Below are 13,483 nucleotides of genomic sequence, written 5' to 3'. Positions count from 1 at the left end.
TCTTGGATTTCGACCAAAATCACACGACATAATCGAAATTGAACGCTGATTTCGATTTAGTGATTGGTTTTCTTGTTAAACCAGCTGATTTTTAATAAAAGAAAAAAAAGTGCTGTTAGAATAGAGTATAAACTTAACTTCTCGTTTTTTACGTTAATTTCAAAAACTATAAGGCCAATGTTAAAACAAGCTTGATTATCGTGATCATCATTCAATTTTGAATCGAAATCATGTATTTAAAGCAACATTTAAAATTTGGTCAAAAATGAAAAAGTGGGAAGGGTATAGCCTTCCCACTTTTGTCAAAATTGGCAAAAAACGCCATCTCTTGGAATTCCTCAAAATCACACGGCATAATCGAAATTGAACGCTGATTTCGATTTAGTGATTGGTTTTCTTGTTAAACTAGCTGATTTGTTTAATAAAACAATTTGTAGAGCTGTTAGCGCATAAGCATTATTTCTTGTTTTTTCCATTTTATTCAAAAACTATAAAACCAATAAGAAAGTTGACTTGATTTCCGTGATAACCATTCAATTTTGAATGGAAATCATGTATTTAAAGCAACATTTAAAATTTGGCCAAAAATGAAAAAGTGGGAAGGGTATAGCCTTCCCACTTTTGTCAAAATTGGCAAAAAAAGCCATCCCTTGGAATTCGACCAAAATCACACGGCATAATCGAAATTGAACGCTGATTTCGATTTAGTGATTGGTTTTCTTGTTAAACCAGCTGATTTTTAATAAAAGAAAAAAAAGTGCTGTTAGAATAGAGTATAAACTTAACTTCTCGTTTTTTACGTTAATTTCAAAAACTATAAGGCCAATGTTAAAACAAGCTTGATTATCGTGATCATCATTCAATTTTGAATCGAAATCATGTATTTAAAGCAACATTTAAAATTTGGTCAAAAATGAAAAAGTGGGAAGGGTATAGCCTTCCCACTTTTGTCAAAATTGGCAAAAAACGCCATCTCTTGGAATTCGACCAAAATCACACGGCATAATCGAAATTGAACGCTGATTTCGATTTAGTGATTGGTTTTCTTGTTAAACCAGCTGATTTGTTTAATAAAACAATTTGTAGAGCTGTTAGCGCATAAGCATTATTTCTTGTTTTTTCCGTTTTATTCAAAAACTATGAAGCCAATAAGAAAATTGACTTGATTTCCGTGATAACCATTCAATTTTGAATCGAAATCATGTATTTAAAGCAATATTTAAAATTGCCCAAAAATGAAAAAGTGGGAAGGGTATAGCCTTCCCACTTTTGTCAAAATTGACAAAAAACGCCATCTCTTGGAATTCGACCAAAATCACACGGCATAATCGAAATTGAACGCTGATTTCGATTTAGTGATTGGTTTTCTTGTTAAACCAGCTGATTTGTTTAATAAAACAATTTGTAGAGCTGTTAGCGCATAAGCATTATTTCTTGTATTTTCCGTTTTATTCAAAAACTATGAAGCCAATAAGAAAATTGACTTGATTTCCGTGATAACCATTCAATTTTGAATGGAAATCATGTATTTTAAACAACATTTAAAATTTGCCCAAAAATGAAAAAATGGGAATGGTATAGCCTTCCCACTTTTGTCAAAATTGGCAAAAAACGCCATCTCTTGGAATTCGACCAAAATCACACGGCATAATCGAAATTGAACGCTGATTTCGATTTAGTGATTGGTTTTCTTGTTAAACTAGCTGATTTGTTTAATAAAACAATTTGTAGAGCTGTTAGCGCATAAGCATTATTTCTTGTTTTTTCCGTTTTATTCAAAAACTGTGAAGCCAATAAGAAAATTGACTTGATTTCCGTGATAACCATTCAATTTTGAATCGAAATCATGTATTTAAAGCAATATTTAAAATTTGCCCAAAAATGAAAAAGTGGGAAGGGTATAGCCTTCCCACTTTTGTCAAAATTGGCAAAAAACGCCATCTCTTGGATTTCGACCAAAATCACACGACATAATCGAAATTGAACGCTGATTTCGATTTAGTGATTGGTTTTCTTGTTAAACCAGCTGATTTTTAATAAAAGAAAAAAAAGTGCTGTTAGAATAGAGTATAAACTTAACTTCTCGTTTTTTACGTTAATTTCAAAAACTATAAGGCCAATGTTAAAACAAGCTTGATTATCGTGATCATCATTCAATTTTGAATCGAAATCATGTATTTCAAGCAATATTTAAAATTTGCCCAAAAATGAAAAAGTGGGAAGGGTATAGCCTTCCCACTTTTGTCAAAATTGGCAAAAAACGCCATCTCTTGGAATTCGACCAAAATCACACGGCATAATCGAAATTGAACGCTGATTTCGATTTAGTGATTGGTTTTCTTGTTAAAGTAGCTGATTTGTTTAATAAAACAATTTGTAGAGCTGTTAGCGCATAAGCATTATTTCTTGTTTTTTCCGTTTTATTCAAAAACTATAAAACCAATAAGAAAATTGACTTGATTTCCGTGATAACCATTCAATTTTGAATGAAAATCATGTATTTAAAGCAACATTTAAAATTTGCCCAAAAATGAAAAAGTGGGAAGGGTATTGCCTTCCCACTTTTGTCAAAATTGGCAAAAGACGCAATCTCTTGGATTTCGACCAAAATCACACGGCATAATCGAAATTGAACGCTGATTTCGATTTAGTGATTGGTTTTCTTGTTAAACCAGCTGAATTTTAATAAAAGAAAAAAAAGTGCTGTTAGAATAGAGTATAAACTTAACTTCTCGTTTTTTACGTTAATTTCAAAAATTATAAGGCCAACGTTAAAACAAGCTTGATTATCGAGATCATCATTCAATTTTGAATCGAAATCATGTATTTAAAGCAACATTTAAAATTTGCCCAAAAATGAAAAAGTGGGAAGGGTATAGCCTTCCCACTTTTGTCAAAATTGGCAAAAAACGCCATCTCTTGGAACTCGACCAAAATCACACGGCATAATCGAAATTGAACGCTGATTTCGATTTAGTGATTGGTTTTCTTGTTAAACCAGCTGAATTTTAATAAAAGAAAAAAAAGTGCTGTTAGAATAGAGTATAAACTTAACTTCTCGTTTTTTACGTTAATTTCAAAAAGTATAAGGCCAATGTTAAAACAAGCTTGATTATCGTGATCATCATTTAATTTTGAATGGAAATCATGTATTTAAAGCAACATTTAAAATTTGGCCAAAAATGAAAAAGTGGGAAGGGTATAGCCTTCCCACTTTTGTCAAAATTGGCAAAAAACGCCATCTCTTGGAATTCGACCAAAATCACACGGCATAATCGAAATTGAACGCTGATTTCGATTTAGTGATTGGTTTTCTTGTTAAACCAGCTGATTTGTTTAATAAAACAATTTGTAGAGCTGTTAGCGCATAATCATTATTTCTTGTATTTTCCGTTTTATTCAAAAACTATAAAACCAATAAGAAAATTGACTTGATTTCCGTGATAACCATTCAATTTTGAATGGTTCATCCCACTTTTGTCAAAATTGGCAAAAAACGTCATCTCTTGGATTTCCAAATTGAACGCTGATTTCGATTAAATTCAACCAGTTGTTTTATAAAGTAAGGGAAAATAAAATTTTTTTTAAAGCACCAACTTTATTTTATGTTTTTGCGTTGATAGAGTAGTAGACCTAAAGACAAAATCAAGTGTTTTCTTACGTTGGACAATTCCAAATATTTTGGTCGGGCCTCGAAGGATATCGGGAACTTCGCGAACACCTGGAGCCGTTAAGTCCTCTCAACATAACGGCGCCCATCACAGTCTTTACTTCGTACTTTGTGCCGTTACACTGCTCAGCTTACTCTGTCTGGTAGATGGTGTGCATGATGGTCTTTGCAGTGACGTCTGCTTTCAATAATTTGTTGTTTCTTTCTTTTTACTTGAAATTTAAACAGAAATACAGTATTATATTCAACCTTCAGATTATTTCTAATACCAGTCGAATCGAATTTATACACAAACTGATTAGATTAAGTATAATATGGTAAACTTAATTTTTCTACCTCATGAAGGTAAGAAATGAGCTGACAATTTCCAAATTTCTTTTCATAATTTGTGAAACATTTATCTATACTTCAGTTTTGGAAGAAATAATCTCTCTTCTCGCACCACGTGACATTATTTCTTTGACATCTACCTGTAAGTTCTTCCATCATATGAAACTGAGTGACAAAGTCTGGGCACTGTCATGTTACCGAAGATTTCAAATAAAATTGCATGCCAAGGGGGAATTTGCAAAAAAATTCTACTGCAAAGGTAGGATTCAATTCTACAGAACATATTTAAAAAATCCAACAATACCTTCCTCATTTCAACTTACTTTTCCATTTCTTTAGTACTTTGCCAATATGGAAGGTTTTTGGGTTTGTGGAACAGACATGCTGATTGCTATGGAGGACTCTTACACATCAAGGTTGCTAATTCCCAAATACTTTCAAGTGGAAAAGTTTTAGAACATTTCTTTTCATAGTATGCAGATGGAAAACTATGTGCCTTTGAACTCCAGCTTCCAAAAAATCCCTACATATCTAACCCTTTGAGACCTAAAATAGTTTTCTCAATAGAGTTAGATGAATTTGACAAAATTAGCATTAAATGTTGCATCAATCCTCTTCAAAAACATCCATGCACCTTAAGTTATGGGAAGAAGGTAATACGTAATGTAAGCGTTAAAGGGTTCTTTCCAATTGTTAGTTTCGAAATAACAGGCTTTAACTCCGCGTAGTCCGGCGTCATACTATCTCACAAGAGAATGTGAAATCAGTGTTGAAAATTCTAACCACCATGATAGCGTGGATGATCTGGAAGTTTGGCTGTCGGAACAAAGTGATTATCTGGGTGAGCTATCATCATCTACCAGAACACAAATGATTTACAAGTACATGGTTCTCAGACAAACGGCTTTAAAGACTCATTATTCGAGACTAGTTCTCCCGAAAAGATGTTGTTATCGGGTACCGATTCAACCAGGACTTTTCAAGGTGATTTTCCCTTTCTCGTTGACTTGTACGAACTTACTTTTTAAATTTAAAAACAAACTAAACTTTTAAGGGTACATACTCATCACACGGTCTAGAACTAATTCTGCTCAACTACGAAGAAGACGTAAACAAAGTGAAAGCCGTTAAAATATCTGTAGGGTAATTTCTCCTGAATTCTGGTGGCTTTGCTAATTTACATTATCTTTCACAGGGAGACCCTAATATTCCAGCTGGCCAAGTAACATTCCGTGCTGATCTACCATTCTGTATGCATCTTACCGAAAGGCAGCAGACGAGCTTTGAAAATATTGAATCAATTCAAGCAGCTTCTTCTGATGTTGAATGGTACGAGTTACCGACGCCTCAGCCTTTTACAGTTCCGTATAACTGCGTTGAGCGTTACCAACCAGTGCCCAACTATTGCAAAGCCAGGTTAGTTTTCAAGCAACTGGATCTACCTGGCATTACTATTAAGATGTTCCAAAACTACATAAGAAAAACTATTTTTCTACTCACAGGTTTCACGGCTTTGGACAAATAGCACAGGAGGGATTTCGTGAGCCCAGTTTCGTTGAAGGTCATTGGATTGTTTTCAATGAAGATTTATTCGGTTTTCTTTGGACAAGTTTACATGCCCTTAGTATGTTTCATCGGGTCCAAGAAGAATTTACTAGTTCAACCTAATCGTTTCGCATGGTGTAATACGAAAATGGAAAAATGGTAAATAGTTCAATTCTTTCGCCTTTTCTTAAATCCTCCTACATAACAAAATATAAAGGAAAGGATAAAAGCATGGCCTCACACAAAATTATATCGATCTGCAAGTAATTATTTTTACCTTTCTTCTTTCCTCCTTGACTTTTACGTTTTTTTTCGGGGAGCGTGCCCATACCTGCTAATTCGCTAGCAAGTGCTTTAGATGAATATTGCTGCCGTGTACTATGTCTTTCTTGGCGAGTAAAAGGTAAACGGGTGAAGTACGTCTCTTCATACCTGTGATACACAAGGAAATACTTTAATGCTAACGGACATAGCATTTGCCGTAAAACTATAATAGACTTACTCTTGACGTTCTTGGCGTTCACGTGCAACACTCATCTTGCTTGCGTTGGCTGTTGACTCTACAACCTCCAATGGCGTATCCATGAACTCCTCTTTCAAACCTTGTAATGCGCTCGAGCTCAACGCGTGGCGTCGTATTTTTTCAGCGATTTTAGATGAACGCTGATCAGCAGTTTCATCCCCATCTTTTAAGACAGAGTCACAAAAATTACACTGGTAACCTTACCATCTTCAACATTTAAGTAACCATTTACCATATTTCATTGGGACTAATTTTGGTGGGATATAAACTCCTGATTTCTTTTCCCTCTGTTCATCTTCCGATGAATCGCTGTTTCCAACCTACAAATGCAAGAATAAAGTAATTTTGTTTAATTCATTTATCATATTATCCATGACTCATGAATAATACTTGATAAGAGAATGAAAAATAACTATATAATAGATTTGCTACTACCTTGCTAATTAGATTGTCTGGGTTAGCTTTAAATTGCAGGGGATCACTACTCTCAAACTTTCCTGTGGTAGCTATCTTGAGCAGTTTTTCAATTTGGTATCGCAATTTATGCTCCACAGGCCTCATGCGTTCTAACATAGTTCTTATTTCGACAAGTCTCTCTGCAAAGAAATATTGAAGTTGAAATTTTAAATAGAATTGAGAAACTATTACCAATTGAATTGCTGCCTTTGATGGATTCTCCAGTAACTTTTTTCAATAAGACACAGTTCAAATTCAGCAAGTATTTCAACAAAAGCTGATTCTTTACATCTAGGAAGCTCATGCCCTGGGCAGTGGGAAGCTCTTTGTTTTTTATTCGATCAATTAGGTTACGAACCATTTGGTTAACTTGGCTCACTATTATTTTCACATCGTTTAAGTTCGAGACCGCAAGAGGTAAATCAGCTGCCAAAACATTATCTATATCAACAGTATGCGATTCCCCCATGGCGTCTATGCACGGTGTATTACCAAAACGTCCGTAATGACAATTGGTGTTAAAACCAGAGAGAATTTGATTTCACGATTCAAACTTGGACAGCACTTTAGCTTCAGTAACAACTATATATCTTAACTAACTCAAATCTGTAAAATACCAAAAAAAAATAGAGCAGACAAGACAGAAGAACACGTGGTTGAGTTCTGCCATCTAGGTAAAATTCTGAAAGTGCTTGCGACTTGCACTAGATAGAGATGCAAAAAGTTGGCAGCCATCTAACGGTTTTGATCTTTACTATTGGTAGCCCAATACCGAAGCGGTAAATCGCCTGTATGAGGTTTTGTCCGTTTCCACTGAAAAAAAAATTAATACACAATTTTTTCCGAGTGACACTCTAACTACGTTGTTTTAGATTTACATCTGATATTCTGACGACTAATTTAACTGTCTTAGTTGCACTGAGATGGGTGCTTACTTGTCGGAGCCAATTGTTGAAAAAATCTCGTGTGATGAAAAAAGCAACGAGCAGAAGCTTAGCTACGGTGCAAGTTCCATGCAAGGATGGCGAGTGTCACAGGAGGTCTTTATAAATTATTTTGACCAAGTCTAAGATTTGTCATTCAATATCTTTTTCTACAGGATGCCCATAACTGTATTCTTGAATATGACACTGACACTTCTCTGTTTGCTGTCTATGATGGGCATGGAGGTCATGAAGTTGCCACCTACTGTGCTGAACATTTGCCGAATTTCCTTAAAGCATTAGATTCATACAAGCAAGGTGACATTTCAACTGCTCTGGAAGAGGCATATTTGGGCTTTGACCATCAATTAACCAAAGAAGATGTTGTAAAAACATTGCATTGCATTGCTGGTAAGGATTATTTTTCTTTACGAAGATGATAGATCGTAATAAACACTCTTATCAAAAAGGAAACAAAACAAAAGATGGTTCATCCGAAGATGACCCAGATGAAATGTCTGAGCTATATGAAGAAGCTACTATGTCAATTGAAGACCTAATTACAAGGTATGGCAAACGAATTAAGGAAAATGGTGAAGGAAATGAAGAAATTAGCAAAAAATTCTCCCTGGATTTGATATCCAAAGTGTGTGGTAAAGGAAAAAAGCATAACAATGGATCAGAAACTTCAGTTGGTAAAATTGAAGATGTTCCTGCCAAGACTGAGGATATGAAGGATTCCATTGAGGAACAAGCAAGTTCCGAAAACGAAGTCCAAGAAAAACCAGCTGACAATAATGTTAAAATTAACTCCGCAGTAAAATCACAAAAGGATGTTACTGATGTGCAGATAGAGACAAACGGGAAAATTCACAACGGGTCCGACAATCATGACAGCGCACACTTAAAATCGAATGAAGTACCCATTAGTATAAAAGGAAAAGGTGTCGGTAAAGGGTTAAGTAACAGCATACGTAAAACCGTTGAAAAAACACCTGAAGAACTTGAAATTGAACGCCGTGAAGCGGAAGAAATCAGCAAGCGTCAAGAGCGCAAAAGGTCTCTCAGAAGCAAGTCAGCAGACGAACTCTATAAGTAATAGCTATGAAGATGTCAAATATATTTAATGGTGAACCTTAGCTTACGTTTAGTTAAATGGATTTTCTTTATATTCTAGGGCGATGGTAACCAACGATGATGAAGAAAACAGCGAAGAAGATGGTGATGACGAAGAAGACGAAGATTTTGATGGTGAATCCAGTTCTGACGAAGATCTAGCTGTGGAAGACGAGGATGACGATGATGAATGGGAGGATCAAGAGGACGAAGAGGAAGACGAGGAAGAGCTTGAAAAGAAGGCAAAAAATTTCTCGATGAACCTAAAAGAAGAGGTAAGTAGGTAGAGATATTGATCTTTGTCTGCTGATAATCAACGTGTGACATATTTTAGCCCGGTTCTGATAGTGGCTGTACGGCTGTAATGGGAGTTATTCGTGGTAATACGTTATATGTTGCAAATGCCGGAGATTCTCGGTGTGTCCTTAGCCGAAAGGGACGCGCCGTTCCGCTTAGCGCTGACCACAAACCAGAAGACGAACCAGAAAGATCTCGTATCGAACGGGCAGGGGGAGTCGTAACCGGGGATGGCAGGGTGAATGGTGGACTGAACTTGTCACGAGCGATTGGTAAAACATTAACGTTACATGAGCAGTTATTCTTCATACTAAATTCAAGAAATCCGTATTTAGGTGATCATGCCTACAAGCAGAACAGTCAACTTGGACCTCGAGAACAGATGATCACTGCTTTGCCTGATATCCAGACAATTGAACTAGAAGAAGGCGATGATTTTATTATTTTGGCTTGCGATGGAATTTGGAATTCAAAAACCAATCAGCAAGTTGTTGATTTCGTACGGCCCCGCCTCGGTCAATCAAAAACCCTATCACAAATTTGCGAAGAAGTAGTGATTTCCTGCTAACAGTTTCTTAATTCTTGTCTGATACTGAAGGGGATTTATGTTTTACTAGCTCTTTGACGAATGTCTTTCGCCAAACACATTAGGGGATGGAACAGGATGCGACAATATGACAGCGATCATTGTACGTCTTGATCGGTTTCTAGCAGAAAGTAAAATCACCATTTCTGAGACTACCCCAACTCCTTCTCAGCCAATGAAACGGCAACTAACTGAAAACTCTTCGCCAGACACTGCTGAAACAGAATCTGAAGGTAACTACTAATAACTTTCTCACAACGCTTACTAGTTATTTCAATACTATGTACCTTTTAGGCGAAATGTTGCATAGGAACAAAAAACAACGGGTAGAGGTTGCCATTATTAATGAAGATGACACAAAAGCAAAAGATTTAGAACTTGTTTCATGAAGATATCGTTGATTGCCTACTTGACGCAGTTCAGAAACTTGTCCAATTCAGAAATGTTTCCACTTCAAAAGTGGGTTTTTCACTCGATCCGTCATCAATTCCAAGATGTCCATCGTTTCGTTCCAGTTGAGTCCATGCGTCGTAAGTTCCGAACTGAAATAAATGCTAATGTTCAATAAACCATAAGCCATCGTCACGAAAACCTCAGTAAATTACCTTGCCATGTTTGAGGGGGGTAAAAAAATTAGAAAAATAAATCTCTCTTCTTACTGAAGCAAGATAAATCCAAAGCATGGTATACTTTCAAGTGAACAAGTGACATATGTTGGGGATGTTTATTTGAATTCACCGCATTTCATACATACGATTCATTCAGTCATCAGATTCCTCTTGCTCTTCTTTAGTTAAAAATTCAGACCATTTTTTCAACCGAGCTGATTTTTCCTCTTCAGTTTCATCCTTCCTGGAATTCCAATTTGGTTATTCAATTAAATATTATATGTAAAGTCTCAAGATAATATTTTTTTTATACCTGTATTTTGTTTGTCCATCCCATGTCTCGGCTGTTATCTTCTGACCTGCGAACCAACGTCCATGTAGAACTTCAACACATCGATCAGCTTCTTCGGGGGTTTTGAAAAAAATTTGGGCTACTCCCTCTTCATTTCTCTGTAAGACGTTATTTCATTTAAAAATAAAAGAGAATAATGAAAATACAGAAAAAGCAACTTACATCAAAAATAACCACGCGCTTAACATGTCCAAACTTGGCACATTCTTCTCTTAAATCGCGTTGATATTCTAGCAACATCGCAGGATTTACATCGAATTCTTCTGGCTTGAAAAGTCGTTTCAATACCACTACATTCTCGTTTCTCGAGCGTTCACCTCGTAATTTATCTGGTCGCCAATCAAACAATCTAAAATGGGATTAACAGTTGTACGTTTTTTTAAATGGAATAAGAGTGGTAAATAATTCTGTTAGATATGGTACGTCTAACAAACATTACTTTTCTTGTTTCCTCTTCAACTTTTCAACATCCTTCTTCTTACGCTTCCGTGGCTTTTTCGTTGGGTCATAGTCTCCTTTGAGCATAAACTTGGCGCGTTCAACACCAACAGTCTTGTCTTTAAGAACGCTCCCGTCTAAAATTCTCAAAGCAAGATCTACTGATTCAATCTAAACAAAAACGAAAAACATCAATAAAAGAGTTGCTTGCCGGCTAACTGGCAGATATATCAATCTAGAACTTATGAAAGACGAGACGGATATGTAAGAATCAGATAAAAGGCCTCCCGATTAAAACGTATCAAGTTCTGTTTGGTGCCGCATTGCCTCGGTCTGAAGGGAGAATCAGTATGTCAGCTATTCATGTACGAGATTTTTTCTTTTGAGGTCGTTCAAGAACACAACCAGAAAATAACATGCATTGCCACGGACCTAACTCGGCGCTACGACGCCAAAGCAACCTAAGAAAGTGCACGCGATTGTGACACTTCACTACCCAAATCATCTGAAGCCTTCAGAAGGCTTCTTTAGAAAATGCACTTTAGAAAATGCATCGTTTTGTTGTTGGTTATTTTTCTAGCTCGTGAATCAGGTAGAGTTTAAAGAGTTGGCTCACAGCATGCAAAATTTAAGTTCTCCTCTTCAAGTTAATACGCATTTTCTTGTTTTGGTGGTTGCAGATTCCCTTGTCAGACCCCGTTACTTTTGTCCTGCTGACTTTGTTCGTCTTGGTAATGGGTGCTATTATTTTAGCTCGTACATCGCTAGTTGGCAGAATGCACATTTTGCATGTCGCGATCATGGAGCTCAGTTAGCAGTACTTGATAGTCGCTGGGAAGACAACACAATTCAAACGTATCTCTCGCGCCCAGAATTTGGTAAACTATGCTTGTTGATCGTTAATATTTAATATTTTTAACTTTCTTCGTCAAAAAAAAGCTCGTTTGGAGAGATGGATTGGCGGATTGTATGACTGGAGCGGCCAGAGGTGGCTTTGGGGAGCAACGGGACAACCTATGAGCTTCCTGGGTTTCGGAGAATTGAGTGAAGGGCGATTACGTGAATGGCATTGTGTTTACATGGATCCTGAACAAGGTCACAGATGGAACCACAAACTTTGTACAAGGTAGAAATTTGTTCTAGAAAATTTAAGAAACACTATACTAATCTCAGCATATCTAATACAGAAACCTCCACTATATCTGTGAGCTACCTTTGACCAAAGCTTCCCCAGCCCAAATTTTGCAATGAATTTCCTTAACATGGAGAAAAACTAAATTTCTAACTTACCCTGATATAGGTGCAAAGTGCATCACCTTTCACCTGTCCATTCTCATCCCTGTAGAGTTTAATTTTGTGTTTTCCAGTTTCCAAGTCTTTTTCAATCATCCCACACTTTTGCATGAACTCAACAACCTCTTCCTCATTTATCTCAGTGGGAAGGTTTGTGACATAAACCTTAGTGTTCTTGGTTTCATCAAGTTCAAACCAACTTGGCTCACTGACTTGTTTCTTTTCTAATTTTGGCTGTGGTTCTTTTGTGTGTATGTGTGGTTCTGGTATTGGTTCTGGCTCTGCAATTACATTTTCACCATAACTTAACTGATATCGAGCAATAAATTCTTCATCCAATTTCGGAAACCATGCTTTTTTCTCTTCATCCCATTCAAATACAGTTCCATCAGAGGGATCAGTGTATGTTTTTACTCCATTGCTATTCACACACACATGATGGCTGATAACACTTCGTTTTTGTTCTAACAATTTCTCTTCATCACTTGCATCTGAAGAATCAAACTCTTCATCTGGATTTTTGGTGATCCTTTTTGCTTGTATCTCAACTTTGGGTTTCCATTCCTTAGCTGACAGATCCCATTCGAGAAGCCTTCCATTTTCATCCTTGTACACATAAGTATTTCCCACTATTTCGTATTTTGGTTCCTTACTGGCATTTGCAACGACTTGGGTCTCGGTATTGGTCTTTGGCTCCCATTTCTTTTCCTCGGTATTCCACTTGTATTGGTACCCTGTTGCAGGATCTGTATGTACACAGACGTCGCCCTCGTACGAATACGAGGACGCATCCATATTACTTATAAGACGGAAAGTCACGAATTTTGTCAGTGCTGGATCATAACTGACAATACACAATAGAGGAAACGCAAGATAAAGTTTGAACGAATTTTTCTTCTGCTGTCATGCGTCGATTAACTGAGCAAGCAAGTGGTCTGCAAAACGATAGAAAGAAAGTTGCAAATAGGGAAATAACCGAAAATGTGCATCAAGTCGGTGTCTGTGTCCAAGGCCTACTTAATGGTTAAGGGCGATGATGCGTAACCTGGCAACAACCAATCAGAGAAAGAAATTACGACTGCGCTATCTGGCGATTGCTACTCCAACTACTTCGAAAACCTAAATACAAGATTAAGCAATAACAGGGTTTCCATGTATTTTTTTATTAAAAGTATCTTAGAATCCCTAACTTTTAGTTAAAGAATTCCAGCAAGTGTAAAAAATTGCCTCTTCGAGAAAGACTTGTGTCCACTTAGTAATATTCTCACCATTACATCTCACCAAGTCACCATTACTACAAGATTTTCAACGGTATTTAGACGATAGTTAAGATCTATCGATATAAG

At 36.5% G+C, this 13,483-nt stretch overlaps 5 protein-coding genes across 5 annotated transcripts; 3 read left to right on the top strand and 2 right to left on the bottom strand.

Moving 5' to 3' along the window:
• Positions 1 to 3,673: 3,673 nt before the first annotated feature.
• LOC116918834 (F-box only protein 31) lies at positions 3,674 to 5,795 on the top strand. The gene is made up of 8 exons (XM_045171317.1): positions 3,674 to 4,015; positions 4,083 to 4,259; positions 4,340 to 4,416; positions 4,474 to 4,653; positions 4,712 to 4,984; positions 5,055 to 5,138; positions 5,196 to 5,416; positions 5,503 to 5,795. Exons 1-8 carry the CDS (start codon positions 3,985 to 3,987, stop codon positions 5,666 to 5,668), a joined length of 1,209 nt encoding a protein of 402 aa, XP_045027252.1. The 5' UTR covers positions 3,674 to 3,984; the 3' UTR covers positions 5,669 to 5,795.
• Positions 5,571 to 7,165, bottom strand: LOC116918835 (neuroguidin). Its single transcript, XM_032924610.2, has 6 exons — positions 6,717 to 7,165; positions 6,504 to 6,664; positions 6,301 to 6,388; positions 6,048 to 6,231; positions 5,823 to 5,977; positions 5,571 to 5,742 (listed from the first exon to the last, which is right to left on the bottom strand). The coding sequence occupies exons 1-6, from the start codon at positions 6,991 to 6,993 to the stop codon at positions 5,714 to 5,716; spliced, it is 894 nt and encodes a 297-aa protein (XP_032780501.2). The 5' UTR covers positions 6,994 to 7,165; the 3' UTR covers positions 5,571 to 5,713.
• Positions 7,166 to 7,297: 132 nt separating this feature from the next.
• LOC116918830 (protein phosphatase 1G) lies at positions 7,298 to 10,037 on the top strand. Its single transcript, XM_032924606.2, has 8 exons — positions 7,298 to 7,564; positions 7,624 to 7,858; positions 7,918 to 8,542; positions 8,625 to 8,838; positions 8,898 to 9,132; positions 9,196 to 9,410; positions 9,478 to 9,679; positions 9,741 to 10,037. Exons 1-8 carry the CDS (start codon positions 7,448 to 7,450, stop codon positions 9,833 to 9,835), a joined length of 1,938 nt encoding a protein of 645 aa, XP_032780497.2. The 5' UTR covers positions 7,298 to 7,447; the 3' UTR covers positions 9,836 to 10,037.
• Positions 10,038 to 10,156: 119 nt separating this feature from the next.
• Positions 10,157 to 13,174, bottom strand: LOC116918832 (HIV Tat-specific factor 1 homolog). The gene is made up of 5 exons (XM_032924608.2): positions 12,135 to 13,174; positions 10,846 to 11,015; positions 10,569 to 10,755; positions 10,368 to 10,504; positions 10,157 to 10,298 (listed from the first exon to the last, which is right to left on the bottom strand). Exons 1-5 carry the CDS (start codon positions 12,930 to 12,932, stop codon positions 10,208 to 10,210), a joined length of 1,383 nt encoding a protein of 460 aa, XP_032780499.2. The 5' UTR covers positions 12,933 to 13,174; the 3' UTR covers positions 10,157 to 10,207.
• Positions 11,220 to 12,485, top strand: LOC116918840 (C-type lectin domain family 10 member A). Its single transcript, XM_032924623.2, has 4 exons — positions 11,220 to 11,436; positions 11,525 to 11,722; positions 11,784 to 11,970; positions 12,032 to 12,485. Exons 1-4 carry the CDS (start codon positions 11,379 to 11,381, stop codon positions 12,093 to 12,095), a joined length of 507 nt encoding a protein of 168 aa, XP_032780514.2. The 5' UTR covers positions 11,220 to 11,378; the 3' UTR covers positions 12,096 to 12,485.
• Positions 13,175 to 13,483: the final 309 nt, after the last annotated feature.

The sequence above is a fragment of the Daphnia magna genome, linkage group LG3 (assembly GCF_020631705.1).
Source record: "Daphnia magna isolate NIES linkage group LG3, ASM2063170v1.1, whole genome shotgun sequence".
Taxonomy (NCBI): Eukaryota; Metazoa; Arthropoda; class Branchiopoda; order Diplostraca; family Daphniidae; genus Daphnia; species Daphnia magna.
The sequence above is the reverse complement of the archived record's forward strand: the minus strand, read 5'-3'. Positions and strand labels throughout refer to the sequence as shown.

Excerpts from the sequence above, each read along its gene's own strand:
- LOC116918835 (XM_032924610.2), bottom strand. The coding sequence starts at position 6,993 with ATGGGGGAATCGCATACTGTTGATATAGATAATGTTTTGGCAGCTGAT. Across the intron at positions 6,665-6,716 it reads CAAAGGCAGCAATTCAATTG|AGAGACTTGTCGAAATAAGA; the intron begins GTAATAGTTTCT and ends ATTTCTTTGCAG. Across the intron at positions 5,743-5,822 it reads TCAAGGAGGAAAGAAGAAAG|GAGGATTTAAGAAAAGGCGA; the intron begins GTAAAAATAATT and ends TTTGTTATGTAG.
- LOC116918832 (XM_032924608.2), bottom strand. The coding sequence starts at position 12,932 with ATGGATGCGTCCTCGTATTCGTACGAGGGCGACGTCTGTGTACATACA. Across the intron at positions 10,756-10,845 it reads TTGAAGAGGAAACAAGAAAA|ATTGTTTGATTGGCGACCAG; the intron begins GTAATGTTTGTT and ends ATCCCATTTTAG. Across the intron at positions 10,505-10,568 it reads AGCGCGTGGTTATTTTTGAT|AGAAATGAAGAGGGAGTAGC; the intron begins GTAAGTTGCTTT and ends AACGTCTTACAG.
- LOC116918840 (XM_032924623.2), top strand. The coding sequence starts at position 11,379 with ATGCACTTTAGAAAATGCATCGTTTTGTTGTTGGTTATTTTTCTAGCT. Across the intron at positions 11,437-11,524 it reads TTTTCTAGCTCGTGAATCAG|ATTCCCTTGTCAGACCCCGT; the intron begins GTAGAGTTTAAA and ends TGGTGGTTGCAG. Across the intron at positions 11,971-12,031 it reads AACCACAAACTTTGTACAAG|AAACCTCCACTATATCTGTG; the intron begins GTAGAAATTTGT and ends TATCTAATACAG.
- LOC116918834 (XM_045171317.1), top strand. The coding sequence starts at position 3,985 with ATGGTAAACTTAATTTTTCTACCTCATGAAG. Across the intron at positions 4,985-5,054 it reads TTCAACCAGGACTTTTCAAG|GGTACATACTCATCACACGG; the intron begins GTGATTTTCCCT and ends TAAACTTTTAAG. Across the intron at positions 5,417-5,502 it reads CCCAACTATTGCAAAGCCAG|GTTTCACGGCTTTGGACAAA; the intron begins GTTAGTTTTCAA and ends TTCTACTCACAG.
- LOC116918830 (XM_032924606.2), top strand. The coding sequence starts at position 7,448 with ATGGGTGCTTACTTGTCGGAGCCAATTGTTGAAAAAATCTCGTGTGAT. Across the intron at positions 7,565-7,623 it reads GATGGCGAGTGTCACAGGAG|GATGCCCATAACTGTATTCT; the intron begins GTCTTTATAAAT and ends CTTTTTCTACAG. Across the intron at positions 9,411-9,477 it reads TATCACAAATTTGCGAAGAA|CTCTTTGACGAATGTCTTTC; the intron begins GTAGTGATTTCC and ends ATGTTTTACTAG.